At 29.2% G+C, this 25,502-nt stretch overlaps 1 protein-coding gene across 3 annotated transcripts; it reads right to left on the bottom strand.

The window, feature by feature from the left end:
* Positions 1 to 124: 124 nt before the first annotated feature.
* LOC112595401 (protein patched) lies at positions 125 to 24,845 on the bottom strand. 3 transcript variants are annotated; one of them, XM_025340584.1, is made up of 19 exons: positions 24,610 to 24,845; positions 8,752 to 8,944; positions 8,469 to 8,676; positions 8,332 to 8,401; positions 8,170 to 8,267; positions 7,979 to 8,096; positions 7,802 to 7,894; positions 4,939 to 5,060; positions 4,718 to 4,865; positions 4,477 to 4,614; positions 4,256 to 4,414; positions 4,024 to 4,119; positions 3,545 to 3,958; positions 3,027 to 3,468; positions 2,229 to 2,965; positions 2,022 to 2,161; positions 1,864 to 1,963; positions 1,495 to 1,794; positions 125 to 939 (listed from the first exon to the last, which is right to left on the bottom strand). In XM_025340584.1, the coding sequence occupies exons 1-19, from the start codon at positions 24,673 to 24,675 to the stop codon at positions 658 to 660; spliced, it is 3,924 nt and encodes a 1,307-aa protein (XP_025196369.1). In that variant the 5' UTR covers positions 24,676 to 24,845; the 3' UTR covers positions 125 to 657. The 3 variants fall into 3 exon arrangements, with proteins under 3 accessions (XP_025196369.1, XP_025196368.1, XP_025196367.1); XM_025340583.1 differs by lacking the exon at positions 24,610 to 24,845 and adding an exon at positions 12,524 to 13,200 and having other exon boundaries at positions 125 to 936; XM_025340582.1 differs by lacking the exon at positions 24,610 to 24,845 and adding an exon at positions 12,524 to 13,199.
* Positions 24,846 to 25,502: the final 657 nt, after the last annotated feature.

Below are 25,502 nucleotides of genomic sequence, written 5' to 3'. Positions count from 1 at the left end.
TGTATTCTTAATCAACGGATGACGCAATAAAAACGATTAGGAACAATTTGTACATATATAATAAATATATTATATATATTGAAAACAGAAAAAAAAGTAATTTCTCATTGTTGTAGTAATAAATTGTAAATTATTGTTTTTGTTGATAGTATTATTAACTTATTTTATAAAACAAAATAAATAATGCAATTTTTTGTAAAGTTGACTAGAATTATTTGAATCTTAACAAAATACAATTTGAACCGAGCATCGTGTTGCGATTATAATGTACTAGGGGGTACACAATTAAATCGGGACAGTATTTTTTCTAAAGTGTAGGGTGTATGAAGGATTTACTTCATTCAATTAACTTAACAAATACACATTATATAATAATAAAAATAATATTTAAACCATACAAAACAATTTTGGTTAAAAAAACATAAAAAGTAGAGTTATTCAACAAAAAGTCTTAATTAAGACTAAACTCATTATTCATCAGTCTTTTAAGCTTACAAAGAGAGCTATACAATTACATAACTAACTCTGAAAGTCAAATTATAATTGTCATTATAAAATATCTAAAATATACAATGAATTGAGCGTTTTTACTAGCAAAAATAATTATTCAATTTGTTAAAATTAAAAAAAAAAAAAAATACAAATTGCACTATTATATCAGTACCTAGTATTATGATGGCGTTTATGCCTTTTTGATTGACGGTTGTTGTGATGATGTTTTGATGATGATTTATGCACACAAGGTTGAGCGGCTGCACTCATCATATTACCGTCAAGCTCAAGTTCAAATTTAGCTGTTACTATGCACCTGGTTGGTGCAGAAGTCTGAGCTGATCCAGTAGGTACAGACTGAGTTCGTTGTGGTGCATCAATTTCGGAACCACTGTCTGTACTATAGTCTGATTGGCTTGATGGGGTTGGTGATATTGATAATGACTGCTAAACAAATATTTCTCAATTAATATTTAACGATAAAAAAATTCAATATTTCTACTAAATATATAAAGTATAGACAAACATGTACAAAGAAAAATATTTTAGATTTATAAATAGTAATTTTTACCCATACAAATTATGAATTATGAGTTACATATTAAACAAATATTAGTAAATATTTTTTTGTAAAAGATTTTGAAGAGGTTTGAACACTCAATTTTTACTTATATAAAATCTAGAGTATGGATGTTAAATTAAACAATTTAATGCAATTTTAACATTCTTTCATGTTCTAACCACATTTAATATCATATTATGTATAATATTGCAGATCACAGGGGAATATTTTTATTATTTTATTTATTATATAACTTTTTTTGAAGAACTTGAATTTAATTTAAGAACTTTCAATGTTGTAAGTAATATAGGCTTCCAGCTTAAATTTTAAAAAAGGTTCAAAGTACAACTATCAGAAAGAAAAGAACATTTTTTAATACATAGGATTTTAAATTAAAATATATTACCAATGTCTAGTTATTGAGAACCTACTGAACTTACTTGTGATTTGTTTGTTTCTATGTGAGCTATAGATGCAGAATGATAGGAACCAGATTCTTCAGCAATAGTGGATAATGATCCATCTCTAGGCACATAGTGTAGTCCACTATGAGCTCTAGACAAACTATTATTTCCCTGATGTTGTTGATGATGTCTGTGATGATTTTGCTGTTGATGATAATGAGTTCGATTTGATGGTGGTGGAGGTACTGATTGTCTGATGCTGGTATAACGAGCCCGCTTTTTAATTGGTTCTGGTGATGGTGTACTTATACGGTCAGTATACTTCAATGGCTTTATCTGCAAAAAAAGTTTAAATGGTTAATAATTATTAAAATTCCTTATAGTTATTTATATAAACAAACAAACCTCTGGTGGTGGTCCATACATAAATAAGAATACTGGTAAACACACAAGACCATTAAATAATCCAAATACTGTATTAGCAATTAATATGAAAAAGTATGACCTGCAATTGAATATTAAAACATTAATATTTATTCACAACAAAAAAATTCTCATCTTACCTTGATACATAATTATTTTGGAAAACAAGCATTACAACAGCGATAACTAAAGTAACTCCAGATTGAAGGATTATTTTAGACATATGATCTATAGAAAGATGAATTCGTCTGTGTCTATCACCTATACTCGTGACAAAACTCTGTAGGATTAAAATATATAATTAATATTAAAATGTATAATTATTAAAAATATTCTATTTAACTAACCAAGCAAAGGTGTATAGTGAACGCTATTCCAGTACCCAAAGTACCAATTACTAACACAACGGGTATGGCACTGAATTTTATGTAAGCAAATCCCATAAAACCCAAAATTTGAATAGTTTGTGTAGCAGACATAAATAATGTTATGAGGGCGGCTCGGATATTGCATAGGAATAAACCACAGATTAAAAACAAAACAAAAAATGCTAATGACATGGCCACAAGTAAATATTGATTGAGTTCTTGATATTGTTCCCAATAAACAAAAGGGATGCCTGATGGATAGTTGGGCAGTCCTCGTTCGTCAAAAGTTTTGCATATGCCACGTACTGTAGATATGAATTTTGTTATTATAGAAGTTTCATACAAATAACTGGCATAGAATGGCATTTGAGCATAAATAATTGGCGATGATTTTACGATCTGTAAATCAAAATCGTTGGCTACATGCGTCCAACGACGAGGTTCTGGACGGATATTAGCTTGAGATGCACCATATGCTAATATATCATTAGATGCCCATGCAGTCAATAGATTATAAAATGTTTCTTCATTAATGATGCCATTTTCATCGACCAGCCTGGCATTCGTAGCTAATGATTTATCAATCGGATTATCATTATTACCTGTTTGCACAAGTAACTTATAACCGAGAATACCATTATCAGTTGCACATGTTTCCCATCCTTCTTGACAAATGCATTTCCTTGCCCAGTCTTTATCAAAGGCTTTTTGTAACCCTATAGAATAAATTTTATTAAATACAACATTTTTATAACTTGATATAATGGTATAAATTACCTAATAGCCATTCTCTGAATAATGTAAGCCACATCTGAGGTAGACCACCATTATCATTTTTTAATATGTTAGGAACACGCATGAATGCATCGTGATATTCATATAATAATTTTTGATTAGTTGGATACTCAAAATCACCTCGTGTCACTGCATGCATGTTATAAAATCCAAACATCTGACCATATGTTCCAAGAAACTTTTGCTCGTTAGTACCGTTGGGCACCATTTCAGGCAATGTTAATCCTGCTTGAATTCTGGTAATTCCCCATATACTAATTCCCAATACTGCAATATATAATAATATGACACGTATACGACATGCCCCAGTTGTTAAATACTGAACATATTTTTGAGCAATGTCTTTAGGCTTCCAACTACAAAAATATGTTTCTTTTGTCATTGGAGTATCCTCACAATCTGAATTTGGATCTTTAAATTCTTTCTAATGTACAATAGAAAAAAAATCATAGAAAATTAATTGATAAATATAAATACAATTAAGTACTTTAATAACTAACCAGTAATAAATTTGAAGATGCTAGAGTAGGTAAATCTGACTTTTCAGTAAATTGACGCATTTGACCATCAATTGTGCTTGCTGTTCCAAGAGAATTATTATTATTATTATTGTTGAAAAATGGCCATTGTAAATCTTCAGACGGAAAACAACAAAATATATCAATTCTTGCACTTCTTCTTCTTCGCACATCAAAGCTTATAAGAGATGTAATACCAAAAAGTGTGGTAACCAAAACAAATATGGTCAATATAGCAACTTGTAAGCAAAATGCTCGTAATGCAGGAATTGGCACAATAGCAGCAATAGTAAAAATTGCTACAGCGATGAGAGATGTCATTATTATATTTGTTCCAGTAGATTTCAGTACCATTCCTACTTGTTTTTTACCCACGTGACAATTATATTTTTGGGTCTAAATTAAACATAAACATATTAGAAAATTTATTTTTTATTTACTTTTAAAAGTAAATAACTTACAGCTTCATCAAATCCATAACTTGACACTCGTTTATAACTGAACATCAATAAAAACATATTGTTTACTCCCTGGGCTGTTGCAATTGAAATAACAACCTATAAGTTATACATTAATGAACAATAAATTCTATTTATTTATATTTTTATTAATAAATAAATTCTTTATGTATAATTCTATAAAATGTATATACTATACATAAATACTGTACATAAAATAAACGCTTAGACTTACAGCTATAGTAGAAGAATGTATTTGAATTCCAATAAGACAACAAAAAGCAATACCAGATGCAATTGATAAAAGAATTAACAGGAAACTAAACAGACCAATGATTGATTGAGACCTGACAGGGTCGAATACATTTATTTGCATAAATGAAACATAAAGTAACTGAAAAACATATAATTTATTATAATTATTTTGATTCTTAAAAGGTTATTTTAAAAAATTACCATTATTGCACATCCAATATAAATAAATCTAGGATCCAAAAAATTGAATTGGTTAAGTAAGTCTTTTAGTAACATTGTTGAAAATGTGTGAAAATCGTATGGAATCATTGCTGCGGATTTAAGCACTTTTTTGACTTCCTACAATCATAAAATTAAATGTTTACAATCGGTTAAAAATGTAACTAAAATTATACATTAATTATATTAATTTATTCAAATATATATTATTTTATATGCTAACCTCATTGAATTTTTTTTGCCACATTTTGAGTATCAAAGCAGCTTTCTCTTGATCCCATGAAAAATGCAGTACTTTGTAGCTTTGTAGCCAAAATTCATATAATTCTTTCTCACCCATAAGTTGTAACACTGACTGTAATGCTTCAGCTCTAAAAATTTTTATTAATATAAAATAAAACAAATAATAAAATCAATACAATTGCTAATCACAATGAAAATTACTTTTGAATGTATCCTGTTTTATTTTGAGTAATACCACCTAACAGTAACTCTTTGGGCCAGTGCATATATTTACTAGCAAATCCACGACAACCATTGGCCAATTCCGCTCCAATATCAGGGATCTGTAAATTTTTTATTATTTTAAAAATTGTTTTTGACATACAATCTATTAATCTAAAAATTAAATATAAATCTTTTAATATTTTACCCCTACAATAATACAACATTGTTAAGGACTTTTTTTATCTATTTAGAAAAATAGTTATCATTTACAAGGATGTGGGTACAGGAAATGTGGGCGTTGATCTTGTCCCCTTTCATAATGCAAGCCTTGTTAGAATAATAATGTTTTAATTATATTACATGGTTGATGAACAAGAGTACAGATTATATTGTTTTCATTTAAGATGCTAGTATGTGTAGACTAAATAGATTCTCTCTAGTACACTCATCTAATGCAGTTGGATAAATTAACAATATTGTAGGGACACAATGTACCCAAGTATAGCATACAATACATAGTATGATGATGCATTTTGAAATATAAAGAATATAATTTGTATATGATTATAATTTTATTTTAATAATTATAATTTTAATTTTAATTTTAATTTTAGGCCAGATGCTGTAAAAAACGCATACATTTTATATTGAAAAGTTGTATAAGTATCTATGTAATATATTTTGTTGTTAATTGGAAATTCCATTTTAAAATAAAACTTAATGGGAATATATTTTTAACACGTACACGATATAAATAAAAAATAAATAGTAATAATAGTAACCAAAGATGTATCAAGATTATATGATAGAAAACGATTATTATTTTAATTTTTTATAATAAATGATATATGGTCGACTTATTGTAAAATTATTTACCGAGAATTAGAAATGATAAAAGACCTAAATAACAGACAAAACCGAAATGGCGAACAAAAAGACTGTCGGCATTTTTTCAAATAGTAACAATCGCAAAATGTCACACTTTATGGTTAACCAAGATAGTACCTATAGTGATTGCAATATTTGAATGGGTGTATCCAATGAGCATTATTATTGGACATTGGCGTGTAACTCAATCTTTTGGCTTACAATGTGAAATATTGCTTTGTGATATTTTTCCATTCATCCAAGATCTTACCAAAGAATATAATATAATATATTATGGTGTAATATAGGCTCTCCAAGAATGTGACTTAAACAGCAGGTGAACGCGCGAACGGTTTTTGATTTTTTTTTTCTGCGCGCAATGGCTGGGAGGGAGGGCGAAGCCGTTAAATTATGATCAGGTAAAGTCATGAGCTATAGTGTTACGACTGGGGACCGGCATTCTAAGAACGTATCAAAAAATATAAAGACGCAAGGATGAAACTGTTCAGTGTTCGGGTTTCAATGCACTAACACACACATACACACTGAAAGATATGGGGACCTCCCACGGAGTAAACCAGCGCGCGCTGAGTTGCCATTTACACAGCACACAAATGCCAAAAATAAAATATAAAATATTATTGAGATTTATTATTGCAATTTTGTGTGCAATGTAAATGTGTCACAGAGAAAAAAATTGTTTTTAACAAATTAGCCCACCAACATTGAGACCACCATAAACAGCCTATACATCCAAAATCAATCCATAAAATAATACTTAGCACATTAAATTACCAAATTCCGAAGCCAATATTCTATATTTTTTAAGTCTTTTAAATCGACAAGTATATAAATGTTATTAATATTTTAGTAATTATACATTAATTGAACGTTAGCATGTGTTAATATCCATCGAGTGCTCATGGATATTTACCTATTTTTTTTTCAGCACAGAATATTTTAATTCCTTATATAGGTGAGACATGTGAAAGAATGCTGTAATAAAAATCAAAAGTAAGGTGATATTGGTATTTTTTCTTTTTTTTTATGCGAAGGAATGCTTGGGTGCTGTGCAGTGTGCATTGTGTATAGCCCAAGGCCTATTACCTTAACCATAATGAAGGCATCACCGACCAAGAATGATAGCTCCAGAGTTGCGTGTGTGGTCCTCGAGTTCACTGGTATACCGACTTCAATTACCCCGAGCATCGGTGAAAAAAGAAAGTGGAGGGGGAGAACAAGTGAGCGTCTGGTTGTGTGTGTTTGGCTATGACAAGACATGAATAGGCCCCGGCGAACACAATGCCTCACAAGAGGTCTTTGTTATGCAAATAAGTTATATATGTTGTCTGGGAGGCCTAAATGTTACATATTGGCTAGATTATTTACCTAGTATCTAATATACGACTTAGATCAAGAAGAAAAAGAAGAACGGCAAATAACACAGTTAACAAATAAATAGATATTTGAGCAAGTGAAGTTTACTAACTTTTCCTTTTAATAATGTTTTTGACCTAGAAAATAACAGTGGATAGAAAAAATATTGCAGTTCATTTTTCTACGATATTTATACAAATAAACGATGTGCTCATGACACTTTTTGTTATCAATGTTATTAATTATTATATAGTGTTAATTTTCTATTTATGGCTATAATAGTAGACTGCAATAAAAATGCGTTTATTTTTAAATTGATTAATTAAAATATTTACCCCATATTGAGTGTAATTATATAAGTATTTATAAATAATACATAAAATATTTAAAAGAAAATTTGTATCCATTAATTTAATATTTATTACATTATACAATATAATGCAGATAACATGCTAATAATTAACCAGTCTAACAGGTTGAATTAATAATACTATTACATTACGTTAATAATTACAAGGTTGGGTATCAAGGTAGTTATAATTAAACGTAACCCTAAAATTTTACTACAGTTACTTCATAAGAGATCATAGTTAAGATTAAAGTTAAAAAAACTCACTTTTTTTGATTTTTTATTCGGAGCTGTTTCTGGACAGTCAGGATCTTCCGGATCTAAACAAAGTTTCTCTTGATAACCTGAATTGATTCCTGCCTAAAATTAAATTATTGACGTCAATATAAAATTATCTTATGATATATATTTCTATTCTATATTAATATTTCATTTGACACTTACTCGTTTCATGTAAGCTTCTAACATATCAAACGGAAAATTGGTGTTTTCTATGTTTTTAATAGATTTCATTAAACTTTGAGGATTTAAATTAGTCCATTTAATACCATTTCCAACATTACTAAATACAATAAAAATTACAAGTTAAGAATAACATTTTAGTATAACATAGAAAATTTAAACTTGCTACTTACGGGACCGTTATAGGATTTTCTGGACCCAAAAGTTTGGAACCTTCCCAAAAACAATCTAAAGGAGTAATTATTTCGCAAGGCATCATATTTTCAAATATCTAGAAAAATTAAAAACTTATTAATAAACTAATTTACTTTTTTTTAATGAAAAAAAGAAATTACAGTATCTATATAATGGACTTCGAAATCTGGTGGGCTCGGCGACACGCAAATGTCTTTGAGACTCCATGTCCTATTTAATAAAAAAAAAAAATTATTATTTGTAAAAAAAAAAATGGAAATAAGATCAGGTTACTTACACGTCAAAAAGATTGACTGTGACATGAGATGCGGCTTTAAGGAGCTGTAGGTGAGCGAGTAGCGCTTTTTTATGAAGAAGCCGCTGTTGAGGCACTTCCGGAGAAGTAGCCTCTTTGGCTGTCTGTGTGACCAACAAATGTATGACGCTTTCCGTTTCACCAAGCGCCGATTCTGAGTACCGTAATTCCGTTTCCAGACGGCCTCCCGCTGTTAATATTAAACGTATATGATTTATTTATAACTATAATTATAAGTTACTGACTAATAACTGAAATAACTTACATTCAACCCATAATTGATCGAATTGGGAGTTCTTATCGAAGGCTTTGAATCCAGCCAACAGAACTCCGAGGCCCAACAACAGTGGGAGAAAGAATACATGAGTTTTGCGATGGATTGACCTACCCAATCGCTCCAAGCACTTTTGCTCCCAAGCTCTAAACCGCACAGCACACAAACGTCCCGAAGCTTTGCCCTGAAACCGCACATTTAGTGTTAAGTATATTTAAATTTTATATGTTTAAAAGGTTTAAATTATCGATCTTGATGATAATAATAATTATTAATATTAAAAATTGTATCGGATATATATCAAATATTCAAATCGTTTATATTTTCCAACGGCAGCCGAACATATAAAACTAATTTTTAACAGATATTGAGTAAGAGAAAAGTAATAAAATGCAATATATAGTACGTGATAATAATGTCTTTGTAAAATATTTGGTAAAATATGAGAACCACTGTTTCGAGATCAGTGGGAGCAATGTGCCAGCTGGATGTTACTTCCTTAACGCTCGTGTACACACATACACATACATATATTATATCCATATATATAGGGACAACATTGTGTTGTGTGAAATCATGAGGACCACCCAGACACTTCAATCGCAGGGAAAAGGAGACTGGTTGTAACATATATAATCATTCCTGGTAGCAATAGGCCCAGTATACTGTGTGTAATAGAATGACTATTTTAAAAACATATGCCGAACACTTAGGTCTTGGGTCAAAAAATAATAACTACATTAACCTTCCTGTTCTAAAGGCTAGATATTTATACATTAATTCAACTATACATAATATCATTACAACTTGAACATATATAATTATTAACTATATCTAAAAACAGTTATTAAATAAGTACGTTTGTAATCCATATTTAATGGGTTACTAAAAAAAAAACTGAAATAATATAGTTTTAATTAATACAAAACATTTTGAATTATTATTAACAGCGTTGATCAACTTATTGTTGCGATATTTTTTCGATATAAAATAACTCAAATAGTTTAGTTTGACTACTTTTATTGATGATATTACCTGTTATTAAATATTATGCATTCGAATTTTAAAGGTATACTGTTCTTTTATTATTAATTGAAACTAGAAACTATTGAAAATATATAACAATAATAAAAAATGTAAGTAATAAGTAGGTACACTGATTTTTTTTTTTTAGTGGTTAATAAATACCCATTACTCAAATTTACCAATAGTAGAAAAACAACCAAAATATTACTATATATACTACATCACTACCATATTGAAAAGAAACCCGACAGAAGATCAAATCAGTGCATTACACTATAGGATAAGTATTTTACATCAGGTAAGTATATTACAGTTTTTTGATAATTCTTAAGCGATTGTTTTTGTATTTAAGGACATGATGTTATTATTTTGAATTATGTAGAATTAAAATAATGTTAAGTGAGTTTTTTTTCTGAATTTTTATATTCTTTAATTTCTAATAGGTACTTAAAATTACTGAAAAATGCATAACGTAATATTTCAACAGTTAGGCCTACGTTAATATCAATATTTATACTACCATTCAAACACCGAATTACAAAGATAAGAATAAGAATGTAGTAATGAACATTTAACAAATTAACAAAACCACCTATACTAACCCCTGTAAAATACGTGTAGTATTCAAAGGTTGGTACAGCCTCAAAAAAAAAAGAAGACGTTCCTTATAATATATACACAAAAATATGATTACATTTATAAAGTCACAGAAAACAGAAGAATCAAAATCACCCCTAGGTAACACCCCATAAGATCTTACGTACGGGTCACATCGTCGTTTATTACATCATCGTTTTTTCTACCAAAATATGTAGTAATATAGTATAATATTATTATTCTACAACGTTACTGTTTAGATAGTTAGATTCAACATTTCGATTTATCAAAAAAATTAAAATCGCAGTCTTTAATATGCATTTAACACTCTTATGCAGGGTTGCATAAAAATTGATTAACTTAATGGACTATTATGTTTAAGGGACCATTAGCTCACTTTATTAATTCGTTAAATGTTTAACGATTGTTTGTGCAAGTGTACAATCCGACATTAATATGCAACAACGTAATACATAAATACATAATATGATAATTGATAACTGTTCATTACCAAGTAAATATTTAAAGTGTATCTTTCTATAATATAGTACTGTGACATTATAATGTTAATATTAAGTATAGCGTAGATGATATATTGAAATCTTCGTCTCTATATAAAAATAATTTTAAATTGCAGATGATAAAAGATACAAGGTTATTCTAGCTTTAATTAATTAGTGACAAATATAAAAATGTCATTAATTAAACAAAATTGTTGTAAGAATAATAATTAAAATTTAAAATTAATTTGCGGTGAAAATGTTTACTAATATTACAAAACATTGAGTTTTTATAAATATTATGAAACGTATAACTTTTAATATAAGTACTTAACATTTAAATAATCTATATCTATATTAATTATATCATATGTACAATGTACATAATGATTATCGAGATGATTATCTATATTCATAATACCTTTAGAAAATTCTAAGATTTTAAAACGCCCAATTAAAGTACTTATATACCGACTTAGAATCATTTTTTGATTGTGATTTGTGATGATTTATCATTACTTAAAATATATACAGTAATAGTAGTAATATGACACTTCCTTTGCTGTGACCTGTGAGTAAGCTAAACAAGATAAGGGCCAAAGAAATTATAAAACGGTTTAACAGCTTTGTAGATATCTTATTTTTTATAATTTCTCTTTTTACCAAGACATTTATAATAAGTCTTTCTTTGCAGTGGTTTGGTATACCGATATACCCGCGGTAAACATATTATGTCGAAGTATTTGAATGTTTCAGAAGATATATAGGTATATTTATTTTGTATTAAATATGTTTAATGAACCGGTATATTTCCAGTACAAAGGGATACATTTATTCGACATAAAAGATGGTTCCAGGCAATTTTAAAAATTTAATACGATACACAATTCAAAAGATATGAAACCCAAAACAAAATTAAGTGGAATTAGTAGTTAAATATAATTTTAGGTCTGTAACTCATCGATTAGACGTATAATATGTATGATCGTTAAAGTATAAGAACGAATTTAACAGAGAATTAAATCAAAAGAATACAAAGAAATTGAATTATTCAACACCGTTTCTGATTTTGTTTATTAATTATAATTACTAATGAATAATGATATACGTCAGTTTTATACTCATGTTTACGTAAGTAATTCTACGATTGAATTTAGGCGTCTACACACTTTTTTTCACAATCATTTTTAACGTCTAAAATAACAGTAAATGGCAAAGTAATGAAAATAAATTAATACACTAACGACAGCATAATCGCACAACGTCGTAAGTAATTTATTCAAACGCTTGTCATAAAAATTTGATACGGCGTATAATTTCCACATTTCAAAAGTATCTGCAAACCTATGACATGAACGAACGACAAATCTGTAGTAGGTATTGATAACAAGAATATTAAGGCTATTATCGAAACTTGGAGATCATTGGCCTGAGAACAAGGTCGGTTGAATTGAGCCCGCGGGTTAACTCAACGCAGATATTATAATATACATTTAGGTATAGGATTTTCAAAAATAATCGTTGATCTAATATTTCAGAGACGTGTCTTAACATCAGAATCCGCGTACAGTTGAGTTACTTGTAAGTGTCCATCGTCATCGTAGATTAAAAAATGTAAAACTACGAAGATTTGAACGTACCTTTTCGATTTGTCTACGTGCGACCTGTGCATCTTGAAATGTGGTCCTCACGTACAAGTCCACTGAAGCTTGGTCGACCATATCTCCACTGCATCACTTTTAATCGAATGTATCCTCATTGGGAAATAAAAACGATTTGCGATTGTTTATCATAAAAAACCGTTTCGGAGCTAATGATTTTGAAAATGGAGAGCGACGTTTTGTAACTACCTTACTACCTAGATAGTTATACCTACCCAGGTAATATCGTTTATTGTGCGGTACGTACCAATACACTTATATATACATTACGTCGTATAACTGACCGAAAAACCACGGTATTTCGTGGATAAGTCATACGACATTATTGTGTAAGGAAATAACACTAGTCACTTCGATAATAATACTCAATTAAACACAATCCGATATTTACACATAGCAATATTAAATTATTTTTAAAAATTGTTAACAAATTCGTTCTCGAACTTTATTATATGTTACACAGACGATCACCACGCACACTGCACACGGAATAACACACGCACTCAGACTATAGCGAGAGAACGGCGAACAGCGGCCGTAGGCGCACGGCGGAATGTGGAGAGCTGCGTTCGGCGCGGCAGTCGGAATGGAATGGGAGAAGGTTTGCCGAAGAGACCGTTCAACAGCGCCGACGAGTGTGCCCGGCACGGTGGTCTCGAGTCTGCGGCGGCAGTGGCGCGGTGGGCCGGCGGCAGATGGCCGAATTTCTCCCACTACCCGATAATGTTGTAACCGTGGTTATAACTCACGGTCGGCGGCACCGTGTATACGACGTACAGAATAATATAGAATATTATTACGGCGGCCCGTAGTAAGTTGTTGTCATGGTCGGGGCCGTCGTTACAGTGCCAGCACGGAACGCGACAGACATTACCGTGCGGGGACGATGGCACAATATCGCAGGCTGCTACACACGCAGCGATAATAAATACGTGCGCGGGCGAGCGCTCTTGTTTTTTCTCTGTAGATCGCCGCAGCCTCATCTGCCACCAAATGCATTTTTATATAGTCGCCGCTGTGCGTACGAAAACACGATTTCCGCGCGCGCGGTAGCCCGGATGTTAAACGTCTCTCTCCGGTCGAGATATTTTATTATTATATTATAATATGTAGGTACGCGTACCTCGTTAAAAAACAAAGAAAATAAGTACAATTTTTTTGGTACTTGTTTGTTACGCCCCGTCACCGACCCGTATAAAATTACCAACATGCTACCAGGTGATCTTACGTCAACAGTCTTTAATCAAAAATCTAAAATTCCGATATTCATAATCAATATTTCTACCTACGTTTCTATAATATCTTACATATAGATTAGTCTAGTAGGTATGTTACCTATTCAAGGAAAAAAATTAAATACCTTATGTATTATATTATGTGAATAGTGTTAATTATGTTTTCGGATTGTCACTGTATTATATGTAATTTTCATTTAAAGTTCATACCGATCTTAAAAACAGCGCCATGTTTAATTTTGGCATTCAATTTTTACAACAAAAATTATGTTAGAATAAATAAAATGTTTTATAGTCCCAAACGATTAAACAGCCATCTAAGTTATAAAATACCAGCTACCCATTAAAGTCCTTATTCCTTAAGCCGGATTCACAGTTACTTCGTCTGTCATGTCATGTCTATTGGTTTTTATCTATTCTGATTGGCTGTTAAAATTGCGGTTTCATTCATAAACCATTTTTCTACTGAGAAATTATCAGAGTTGAGCCACCTGGCTCAACTTTTGGACACGACATGACACGACCGATGACGTAGCTGTGAACCCTGTGGGTCTATAAGCAGCTATCATTGTTGTACATAGATAAAAATGATACTTTTATTGGTTATAGGTATACTATGTAGGTATTATTTCGTAAATATTTTTATCGAAACAGTGCCAAGAAATCTATGTTGAGCAGACGTCATGATGATGTGCATGTTCACAAAATGTTCTCCCACTCTACAGCTATTTTTGAAATTTTAACAACATTTACCCCAATTATATAATAATATACTATAAGTATCTATACAGTAATAGATAGCCGATTTTATTTGCGTTATTTGGAATACACACGAAACAAGACTGCTGATCTCTAACCGACATCGTGTATTTCTGTTCATATTGACTTAAAATTGTTCATATATCAAATAACACTAAAAAATTATAATACTGTATTCTTTCAATATTTTAATACGTATAAAGGCTATAGTAATATCTATACCTAATACTAAGCTAATACCTAAATACAGTGGTTAATAATTAAAAAGTGTATAAAACATACACTTTAAGATTAAATTTTATTAATTTAATGAAAATTATATGCATCAACGATTTGAACTATAAGAGTATAAAACAAACAATTTACATCTTTATAAGTAAATTCATATTATATGTATTCACGGTGTATAATTTATTGGTGTACTATGGTACGTGACACTAAAAATGTATATTGTCAATTAAAATGTTTAGGTATATATGCCTTAGGGGAAACACGAATACCGAATACATACCATCAGAATAGCACTAATTATTGCTTGATAAAACTAAAAACATACCATACACTAATACGAATCAAATTAAATACAAACAGTTCCAGGTATCGGCTATGGCATGTTATTATTTTGTATAAAACACCATGCCAGACGTGTCAGTGCCTATACTCTGTTGAATGTTGTAGTGCTGTATGACAGTTTAATAATATGTATTGTACATAAATATTATCAAAACGAGTTTTTTTTTTTATTCTAATTTTTTAATAATATCAATATATACATTAGAATAAACTGTCCATATAATACATTTTCAATATTTTGACAGTCCAGCTTCGAGTATCGAGTGTAATCCTTTCGAACTTCCTTCGATATAGTTGATATGAGTACCTAGCTATACTAAGACATTTTTATTATTGCTAAATATCTGTACAGATATTGTAGGAATAATATTATCTACTTGGAGTGTTTAATAAGCCAACATTATTTTCCTTAATACTTACGTACAAGCCACAAGGATATATAAGTCAAAGGCTTATTTTCATAAATTACTAACACGTGTTTTACACTTTTACTATCATTGGTGTATGCTCATATAGTAATCGTGTGTACCAGGTTTATATAGTATGTATATATATATATATATATATGTTAACTAGTTATACACTGATACTCGCCTCTTGCATTTGCATAATATAAATATATATATATATATATATATATATATATACATATATGTATATACTATATACATTCAATAATCATAAACAGTCGAACTATCACTCCGGGACTAATGAAACAGCGTATTTTTCGATAAAATAACGTACGAGTATAAATCGTGTCAAATAAATAAAGACGACGATAAAAAGGAATAATATTTTACACCACGTGATCAATACTCGAAATTTCGAAAACTCCCCGCGGATGTTAATAAAATATTATTATATTATATATTATATTATGTTGTTCTCCGACCAATACCTTCGCAGCATCAAAGCAACGTTCGTGTAGGCTACGTAGGTCGGCGGCGGCGGCGGCGGCGCGCGCGCGCGCGTGTGTGTGTGTATATGTGTGTATGTGCAGTCGCCGCGGCCGCCTTGGTTGTACGTGTGCGAGGCCAACGGACCGTGTCAAATGTACCGCTTTTGACGTTGGACGCCGCCGCCGATATAAATTCTTGAATTTTCCTTGCCCTCCCTCCCGCCATCACACATACACACGCGCGCGCGAGCGTATATAATATACAACACTATATACACGGTCGTGTCTTCGTCGCCGCCGTCATTCATTGTCAGCACATAAATACGGTATGTATATATATATATGTACGGTAATTTGTGATTGTCCGTTTCCAGTCATTAGGACCGGACGCACGGATGCTGCGGCGGCGGCGGCCTCCGCCATCTCTATAATGTATAATACACGAACAGACTTAACAGACAATTTTATAAGATATATTATATATTATATCGTATACTTAATATCTATAGGTATATAAGGTTTATAATAAGTGTGTGTGTGTGTGCGTACACACTGTAGCGGTTGTCTTTGAGAGGGTTTTCTAGGGGGGAGGGGGGAGATGTCGCGTATAGTCGTCATCGGACTACCCGACCGGACCATATAATATTATCGACGTCGGTGACGTCGAATATAATATGTATAATAATATAATAAACGCTACTTCACATCTGTCGTACACGCATGTACACGCATATTGTAACTGCTGCAGCGTCTGTCCAAGCGGTGGCCCACCCTCGAACGTCGTTTAGAATTTATCTTTTATGCGGACGGCGAATGAGAACTGTGTATAACGTATACATTATATTAATATACATAATATATAACGTAATATGATGGATTTTATGGAAATCTTTTATTTTAAACCTCTGGACCCTTCCGAAAATTCGTTCCAATAAATTCGCAGTAAAAATACTTCAATAATGGTTTATCAAACACGTAAAACAGATGAATCTTATATACGATAAACACGTTCTATTTCTATGAAGTCACTGTTGTTCTCACGTACACGTACAACATCGTTTTTGTAACTTGGTCCATGTGCTAGAGGAAGTCAACATCCGATATTAATATAGATAATCTTGATCCATAGTGCTTTCAATTAACACATTAACTAATATTTTTACTTGATGCGATAATTGCTTTCGAGTTTCAAACGTTAAGACAGTATAATCAGTAATAATGATTATTGTTATAAAATAGAACAACTATAAACACACTCATTTAAAGTGATAAAAACATCTCATGTTAAATGGACAATAGACATATTTCTACTTATAATTAACAATTTATTCTTATTACTATTCGTTATGTTTACAATAATAAAAAAAAAAAATATTATAAGTGTACAAATATCAAATTGTATTTGGGTATATATATGTGTGTCCTATTTTGATGTATACCTAGTACCTACTAGTATACTGTATACTATATATACATAACTATTCAAAACGTATTACATTTAATACTTATATTGTATACATATATATTATATGCTGAACGGTGACCTGAAAATAGATTCGTTTTTTACTGTAATAATGGAAAATAATACAGTACCTATACGTATCATTAAACGTGCGTAATGCGTCCATAGCTATAATTGAAAGCCAATGATAGTATTCGTTGGTAGGACAGATAGGTATACACTGTGCGGTAGGAGTAAAAATAATAATATCGTATTCTAATTTCGACGTATATTCTACAGACTACAAATTGCCGCAGGTAATCACGGCGGCTGTATTCTAAATAAATTACTGCTGACAGCTCCTTCAGCAGAAAATATAATTTCTTTAAGAAAATTAAAACTAAAAGTATTTCTTTCATTATTATACTAAATAGCTTACTAGCTTACTTGGTATATAAGCTTTAGTCAGATTCAAAAAAAAGTATTACCATACAATTAATTTAATTTTAATTGTGATCGTATATAAATTTGTTAATTATTATTATTTGAAAATGCATTTAGTTTTCACTAATTTATTAAATAAACTGTAATTATTGTATAAGTATGAATTCATATTTAAATGTAATAGTTTTTAGGTATTTAATTAGACATTTTATACCATTAATTACGTAGTATTAGGTAATATGCTGGTTAAATTATTTTGTAAGTAAATAAGACTTTTGCGCGAGATAGTTTAAAAATTACGAATCAATTTAAAATGTTTTAAAAGCTAATAATAATATAATACACGTTATTTGAGATTTTAATTACAGTATTTATACATACCAACATACCTCCTATTGCACTTAAAGTTATGAAAATATATTATGATAGTGATAGTCGATTATGTATACTATAATGTATCTAAAGTTTAGATTCTAAACATTCTAAACTTAAGTGGCTAAGTAAGTTTATGCTACTATATTATTGTTGCATTATTATGATAGTGCTGATAGTAGTAATGTGGTAAACGCATACATAAAAAGTCATATTTCAGCCATGTAACTAATATAAGCTGTATTACCTATAATGAGAATGTTCAATATTATTTAATAATTAATTGTTAATACATATGTAGTTGACTACTACTCGAAGTACAAAACTATAAACTACAGGAAATATTTTATTTCATAATTTAAATCATAAAATTAATTTATTTTTATTTTTTTTATTTCTAATTATCTAGTTAATTTTATTTAAATTTAGGTTTATAATATTAGAACATAAAAACCGTTTTATAGAATATTTTAAACCTAGACGTGTGTTTAACCTTTAAACGATGAAAACATGAGTAATTACTTATAAGATTAAAAGTCGGCAGACTGAAAAATCACAAACATTATTTTACCTATGAAATATATACCTTTTCGAAACGTGAAATTGAATATGCGAGATTAAAGAATAGAGATTAGGTTTATGGGTTTTCTCATATTTCTTAAATATTTCTTACTTCAATGGTATGATCTTTATCAAATATAGATAGACACGTAGTTAATTTCTCACGCATCTAAGTATACTCTCTTGTGATTCGTTTATCCTTCAAGCCTTGTAGGTTAGATGTTATAGTGTTACATAATATAGTACTACAAATTAGGAAAACAACTTTTCTATGATCACGTGAACTGTGTAACGAACCAACGAAGTTGCATAGATTTTTTTTTAATTTTTGTTGCCAGTTACCCTTCATATTTTGGCACGATTATGAAGTATTACGAAAATAAAAAAACTATTTATCAAAATGAGGTTCATTCAACCATAATATGATATAAGCTACGGAAGTTGTAAACATAGGTGTTACTTGGCTCTTATTATAGAAGGGAGGGGGTAAAAATTAATTACAATTTACTGACCCATTTAAAAATCTTCAAATATTCAACTTATCTAATATATTCCACCTAAATTTTTACTTACTTACTATCTAAATAAGAATAGATAACATTTCACACTCCTATATTTTGATATTTTATATGCTTAAATAATTTTCTGGTCAAGTGCTACTAATGAGTAGCTTCTATTATTTCTATTTTCATTATATTTTTGTTCTGTCACCACATATACTTATTGTGCTAACTATTACAGATTATACATATCTTAATTTGAAAAAGAAATTAAAAAATTAAATATACAGGTATAGGTATTTATATTTGTAAAATATAACTTCTACTTTACAAGTTTACAACTGATAAGACGCTAAGTATATCAATTAATATCAATGTAATATGTTATGTTATGTTAAAAAGTAATCATAATATTATATTATAATATCCAAAGTTTTATAGAATTTACATTAGTTTATATTAATTTACGGTAATATTAACAATATTGATCTGACTAAACATGGAAAATAATTTTCTTATAATAATTGTACAAAAGTAATTTCAATATAAATATTTAATAAAATTAAAAATTTTTTAAATAATATTTAACTTAGGATTTCAATTTTTTTTTTGGGGGGGGGAACTACCCCTTCGTTATCATGGTTATTAATGAGTATAGTTAATTTAAAATTTTTGTTTATTCATTGAAACACGTAAAAAACCATTTTAATTGCTAGTTAGTGTCTACATCATCTATTTGAATAAATATTAAGTAATGGTATAAATATATATTAAGTGTATATTTGTTAAATTATATAATCTAAATAATTAATTAAAATGTTATGTGTTTATAAACTATACTTCATAGATATATCTGTATAAACTAAGGCAGAAGTAATTTTTTCTAATTGTGATACCACAAGAAAAATAAGAAAAAAACAACTCTTTATTAATATTATAAAAATATTATAAATTATACGTAACTACTTAATAAACTATTGCTTAAGATCCCGACATCGTTCATGAATATATATATTTTTTTTTAATAAAAAATATGTACTCCATTAAAACAAGAATAAAAAAAGGTACTTTATGGACACTTCATAATAATTGTTCTATATTTCGAATAAATTTCCAAAAAAATGTAAACAAGTTCCACAGTGTCGTCAGAAATATATATGATATAAAAAGCCCGTTCATTAAAAAATACCTATAAATATATATTTTATAAGGATTAAGAATAAAAATATAAATCAATATAAAATAATAATATTGTATTATATTATAGTCCGATGGATTTAAGTAGTATAAATTACTATATCACTATTTACCATGGATTAAATAAACACAGGGGCGGATAGTCCATAATATAAGAAATGAAACTAACATATTATTTGTTTGATGTTTTTAGTACGATTACTATAAAAATAATTTTGTTACCATTTAAGTCTCTATATATAATTATTAAGAACAGAGTTAAGATGTTTTGTTATATGTATAATGTGTATAAGTTATATATTTATATATAAAGTATTATTTCATATTTTTATCTAACGAAAGATCCAAATTCTAAATAAGTAATAATGAATAAAAAAAAATGTAAACATACAGAAATAATTAGAATTTCTTGAATTAAAGTTTTTTCAAATTAAGTCAGTATACATTTACATTATTTAGGCTTCCTATATGTATACGGAGGTAATAATGTTCTATAAAAATACTGAAAAATTCAATATGTATGTTTCGGTATGTATACACATAATTTTGCGGAACAATCAAATTATTATACCTATTATTAAAAAATACTGAGTAAAAGATATATGTAGGTACCTGTAACATTTGTATAAATGAACGTAGTACCTAATAATGTAAGCGAAAGAAGATAAAATTGCAAAGAGGCGTTGTGGATCGCTACAAGTGGCGGATGGGTGGTCAATAGAGATAGCTCTATACACGCATTATATATACATAGTCATATAGAGGCATATATACAACATAATGTAAACGAGGGTGTTCCACGTGTGTGGTCTCCGTCCGATAAACGAGTACGTGTATATAGGTTTCTTCTGGTAGCTGCTGTTCTTATATCCTCAATATTATACTACAGCTAGTGGCGCCGATGTTTATTTACATTTCCTCCCCTCTCAAGAACGAGCGTCCCCGTCCACGCTCCTCCTCCGACCCGTAAACCACTCGCGGCACAAACGACATATACACGAATTATAAATTTTAATTATATTATTAAATCTTTTTCAATAATACATAAATATATAACATCATATTACAGATTTTCGATTTACTTAATGAAAATACATAGTGGAATAATATAAGCGGACGGGATAAAATGAAATATAAACGATTCATTTTTAATTAGTAAAAAAGCAGACAACTTGCGTCGTGTATATGTATAATATTATACTATATACTATAAGTACAGTACTACTGCAGTCGGTGACGGACGTTGGCAATAGCATTCATATATTATAATAATTCGTGTGTGGTACATTGGTACCGCGTATACTATTTAGTATTTTACACATTTATTAGGTATATAAAGTATAATTTGTAGTGTTGTATTTTCACTACACGACGTTATATTAGTCGTAATGCTCACATGATATTATATAGTATTGTAGGTTTTCATCTGATATTTGTTTTACACAATAATTTATCTACACTGCGCACAGTAGCTCAATATATTTATATGTAAAACCCGTCTAAAGTGTATAATACTAATCGGCTGTACGCGGTAGCTATAGGTATATCTATTGGGCGTGGCAAAGTACAACTCACGTCCAATGAGTTTTTAATTTGTATATCTTGGACAAACATTATAAGAATACTAACAAAAATATTCAATTTTCAAGTCTATTTAAAATAAATAAATACGACTTATTTGTATAATGTATATTTAAGTATTATATTACTAATATCATATGGTAATTTAACTTAGATAAAAAAAAAAAAATTGCTTTAAACAACATTTTTATAAATACTTTAAATATTTATTTAGGTATTTGATGATTATTTTAGAATATATTAAATTCTTAAAATGAAAATACGTTTTACAATGAAAAACATATTTTTCGATGAAGTATCTAGTTAAATATCTAGTTAATTTACCATATAGCTATAATATACATATACTAGAATTTTGAATGATTTAAAAAAATAATAATAATCAAAGATATAGCTATAGTAGGTACTAATAATCTATAACGAAAAATTGTTAATACAGACGGACAGATAGGTACAGTCAACTTCTAGAATATCATAACAATTTTCAAAACTGCATAAAAATCTCAAAAATGTAATAAAAATTTTACAAACTAATTTTTTTTTATATAAAATTATAACGACACCAGTTTAAATGTTAAATAATTGTATAATTATTGTTTTATTTGGAACTAAATAAAACTTATAAGTTAATTAAGATATTATGTTAAATAGTATCATCATGTATTTTACTGTTTTGTATTATATTTTTTTGTAAAATATTGACAAATCCTAAAGATATTTAACCTATAATTTCCTAAACAAGCTAATAGCTATAGTTAACCTATACAAGGATTATTTTAATCTGATAGAAAATTATTTACAGTTTATAAAGTTTTTAATCGTATACAAATAGTTAACGAGTATAATATACTATATAGTATAAATTAATTAAATTACAAAATGTAACTAAAAACCACTACACAGGATAAAACATTTCCTAGTACACAACAGTCTAATAAACTGTTGTCAAACCAACCTCACGATTGTTAAACCAAAAAAAATTTAAATTACATAGTTACATTGTATATTTATAAATTGACCATTTTCATAATCTAACAAATATAACTTCATGCATTATCGACTATATGTATTTAAAATAACAGTAGGTAAATTGTTACTATATATATTCGCTTTGACTTTAAGTATTTAAGTATACTTACTAACCCAATAAAACCTCTCAGTGTAATTATTTAAAATGCATACTTAATAATGCCTATGTAAAATTTTTTAAATATCTGATATTACTTCAAAATAAACGTTTAAAATAGAAACTTTATAAATAAATATTTATTAATTATAGGTACATTGTATATATTGAATAATACAAATTAGATGCATTAATGTCTTTTTGTATAACTTTACAGCTATATTGATACAAATTTAAAACAATTTAAAATTTTTCTTTAATTTAATTAATAACTTATATAAGTAAAATTCAAATAATTAAAAAAGATAACGTTTTCTTTGCTACTGCAAATTAATCGACATTTGTACTTGAATGTTTGAATATAGTTATGTCATATAAATTTAACATAATACGAATAATAAAAACTATTGAAGTATATATTAAAATAAATATGTGCACGTTAGGTGCATCCTATTACGGCATTATAATATCATTAAAGATTTAAATATTATTTAGGTACTGTGTATGTTTAGTATAACTAAATTAATGATATTATATACTTATATATATAGCCTGCAGCAGCTATAGTTTAAACTCTACATAGATTAATAAACGTTTACTCTATATTTAGGAAGGTAAATAAATCATACAGTGCATACAAGGATTTAATTAAAACTATATCACGTCGTATATTCTCATATTTTTTTTTATTGATCAACGTCCCACAATTAACTTATAGGTACCTACATAAATATGGCTCACCAAACCAAAAGAGCTAAATTCATTAATTTGTTTACTTGTTGTCTGTTGAACATTGTAACTATTATGCATGTAATAAATATATCATATATGTATATAAATAGGTATCTACTTGCGCAGTCACGTGGGTACAATACAACTCATTAAAAAATTGGTTACTTATACATATACCTATAAGAGCTTAGCAAACTTATATATTAGTCAATAAGATAAAATCAAGATTAAAAATGCGTAAAAAATTACTGTGCATATTATGCAGAGTGGTTCGCCAAGCATTTTCATCCTCTTGAGGTTATTTAAAATCTGACTTTTGGAATTTTTAAATTTTTAAAGTTTTAGTTCTACTTAAAGAGAATCGTATGGATATACAACGAGAACCTCCTTTTCTACAGTAAAATATTAAGCGGATAATTATTCTATAACAAAATCAAAATTTGAACGCATGGCTTTTTATGGTTATCCAATTTTGTGTAAACTCAGGATAATATAGTAATAATTTTGAATCTTAACGATAATTTAGAAATACGGTCTTTAAGTATATTCGAAAAATTTAAAAATTATAATTAAAATAGATAAATTTTTAAATGAAAAAAAAAACGTGCTTTATATTACGCGTATATATAGATCATATTATAGATACCTGTTTTGTTTGGTGCTTCGGGATCGTGGCCTGCAGTAGTTGTTTGTAGTGTTCAGCGGGTAACATGTCTCCAGTAAAACGCTTTATTATTACCACGGCATAGATGTACACACGTCACGTGGCGTATAGATCGAACAGACGTACGTTTGGCATAAAATATGCTCCATGGCCAATTGTCACACTTGTACTGTACCGGCGTACCAGCGGTCGGCGGGCGGAAACGCGAGCCCCGCGACGACGATGATACGTGTATAAACGCGCGCCGCGGTTCGCTCCGCGTTCCACCGGCCGGTTGCACGGGACTCGCAGCGCGCCAACCGGCTATAACGGCCAACACCCCATCGCACCGTCATTTAACCATCGGTGAATTGTACGGATTTTACCGACACATCGCACATGTTTCACTAATAACAGCCGAGGGCTAAAGCTTAGTGTACGGGTAGTGCAGCAGTAGGTATTAAAATAATATGTATTTCTTGTATTTTGTAGATTTTTTTTCTTTTTGTACACTGTGTAGGTTCGTTGGCGTACCTACAATACCTACTGTACAGTGCAATATTTTGCGACCATATCGTTATCCCAAGTGAAAAAAACATAACGAACGATAAATACTCAGAAAATAAAGCATACTGTGGACGGTTGAATTAATTTTTTCCAAAAAAATAGTATTTTTTAACTCACATGCTATATAAGTCAATACTATATCTAATACCTACAACTACGTCTAGAATACTAGAATGCTGCCAATGATGTGGATATTCATGATACAAAAATAGCTTGAAAATTTAAATTAATCTGAATATTTTAAAAATCAGTTTTGTCAAGAAATTATATTGATTAAATATTCCTGTTTTCTATATTTTTTCTCAGTTATAAAAAAAAAATAATGATTT

This window comes from Melanaphis sacchari, unplaced genomic scaffold, assembly GCF_002803265.2.
Source record: "Melanaphis sacchari strain LSU unplaced genomic scaffold, SCAv2.0 Contig27_pilon_pilon, whole genome shotgun sequence".
In the NCBI taxonomy this organism is placed as follows: domain Eukaryota; kingdom Metazoa; phylum Arthropoda; class Insecta; order Hemiptera; family Aphididae; genus Melanaphis; species Melanaphis sacchari.
Note: the sequence above shows the minus strand (reverse complement) of the source record. Positions and strands in the feature narration are given on the sequence as shown.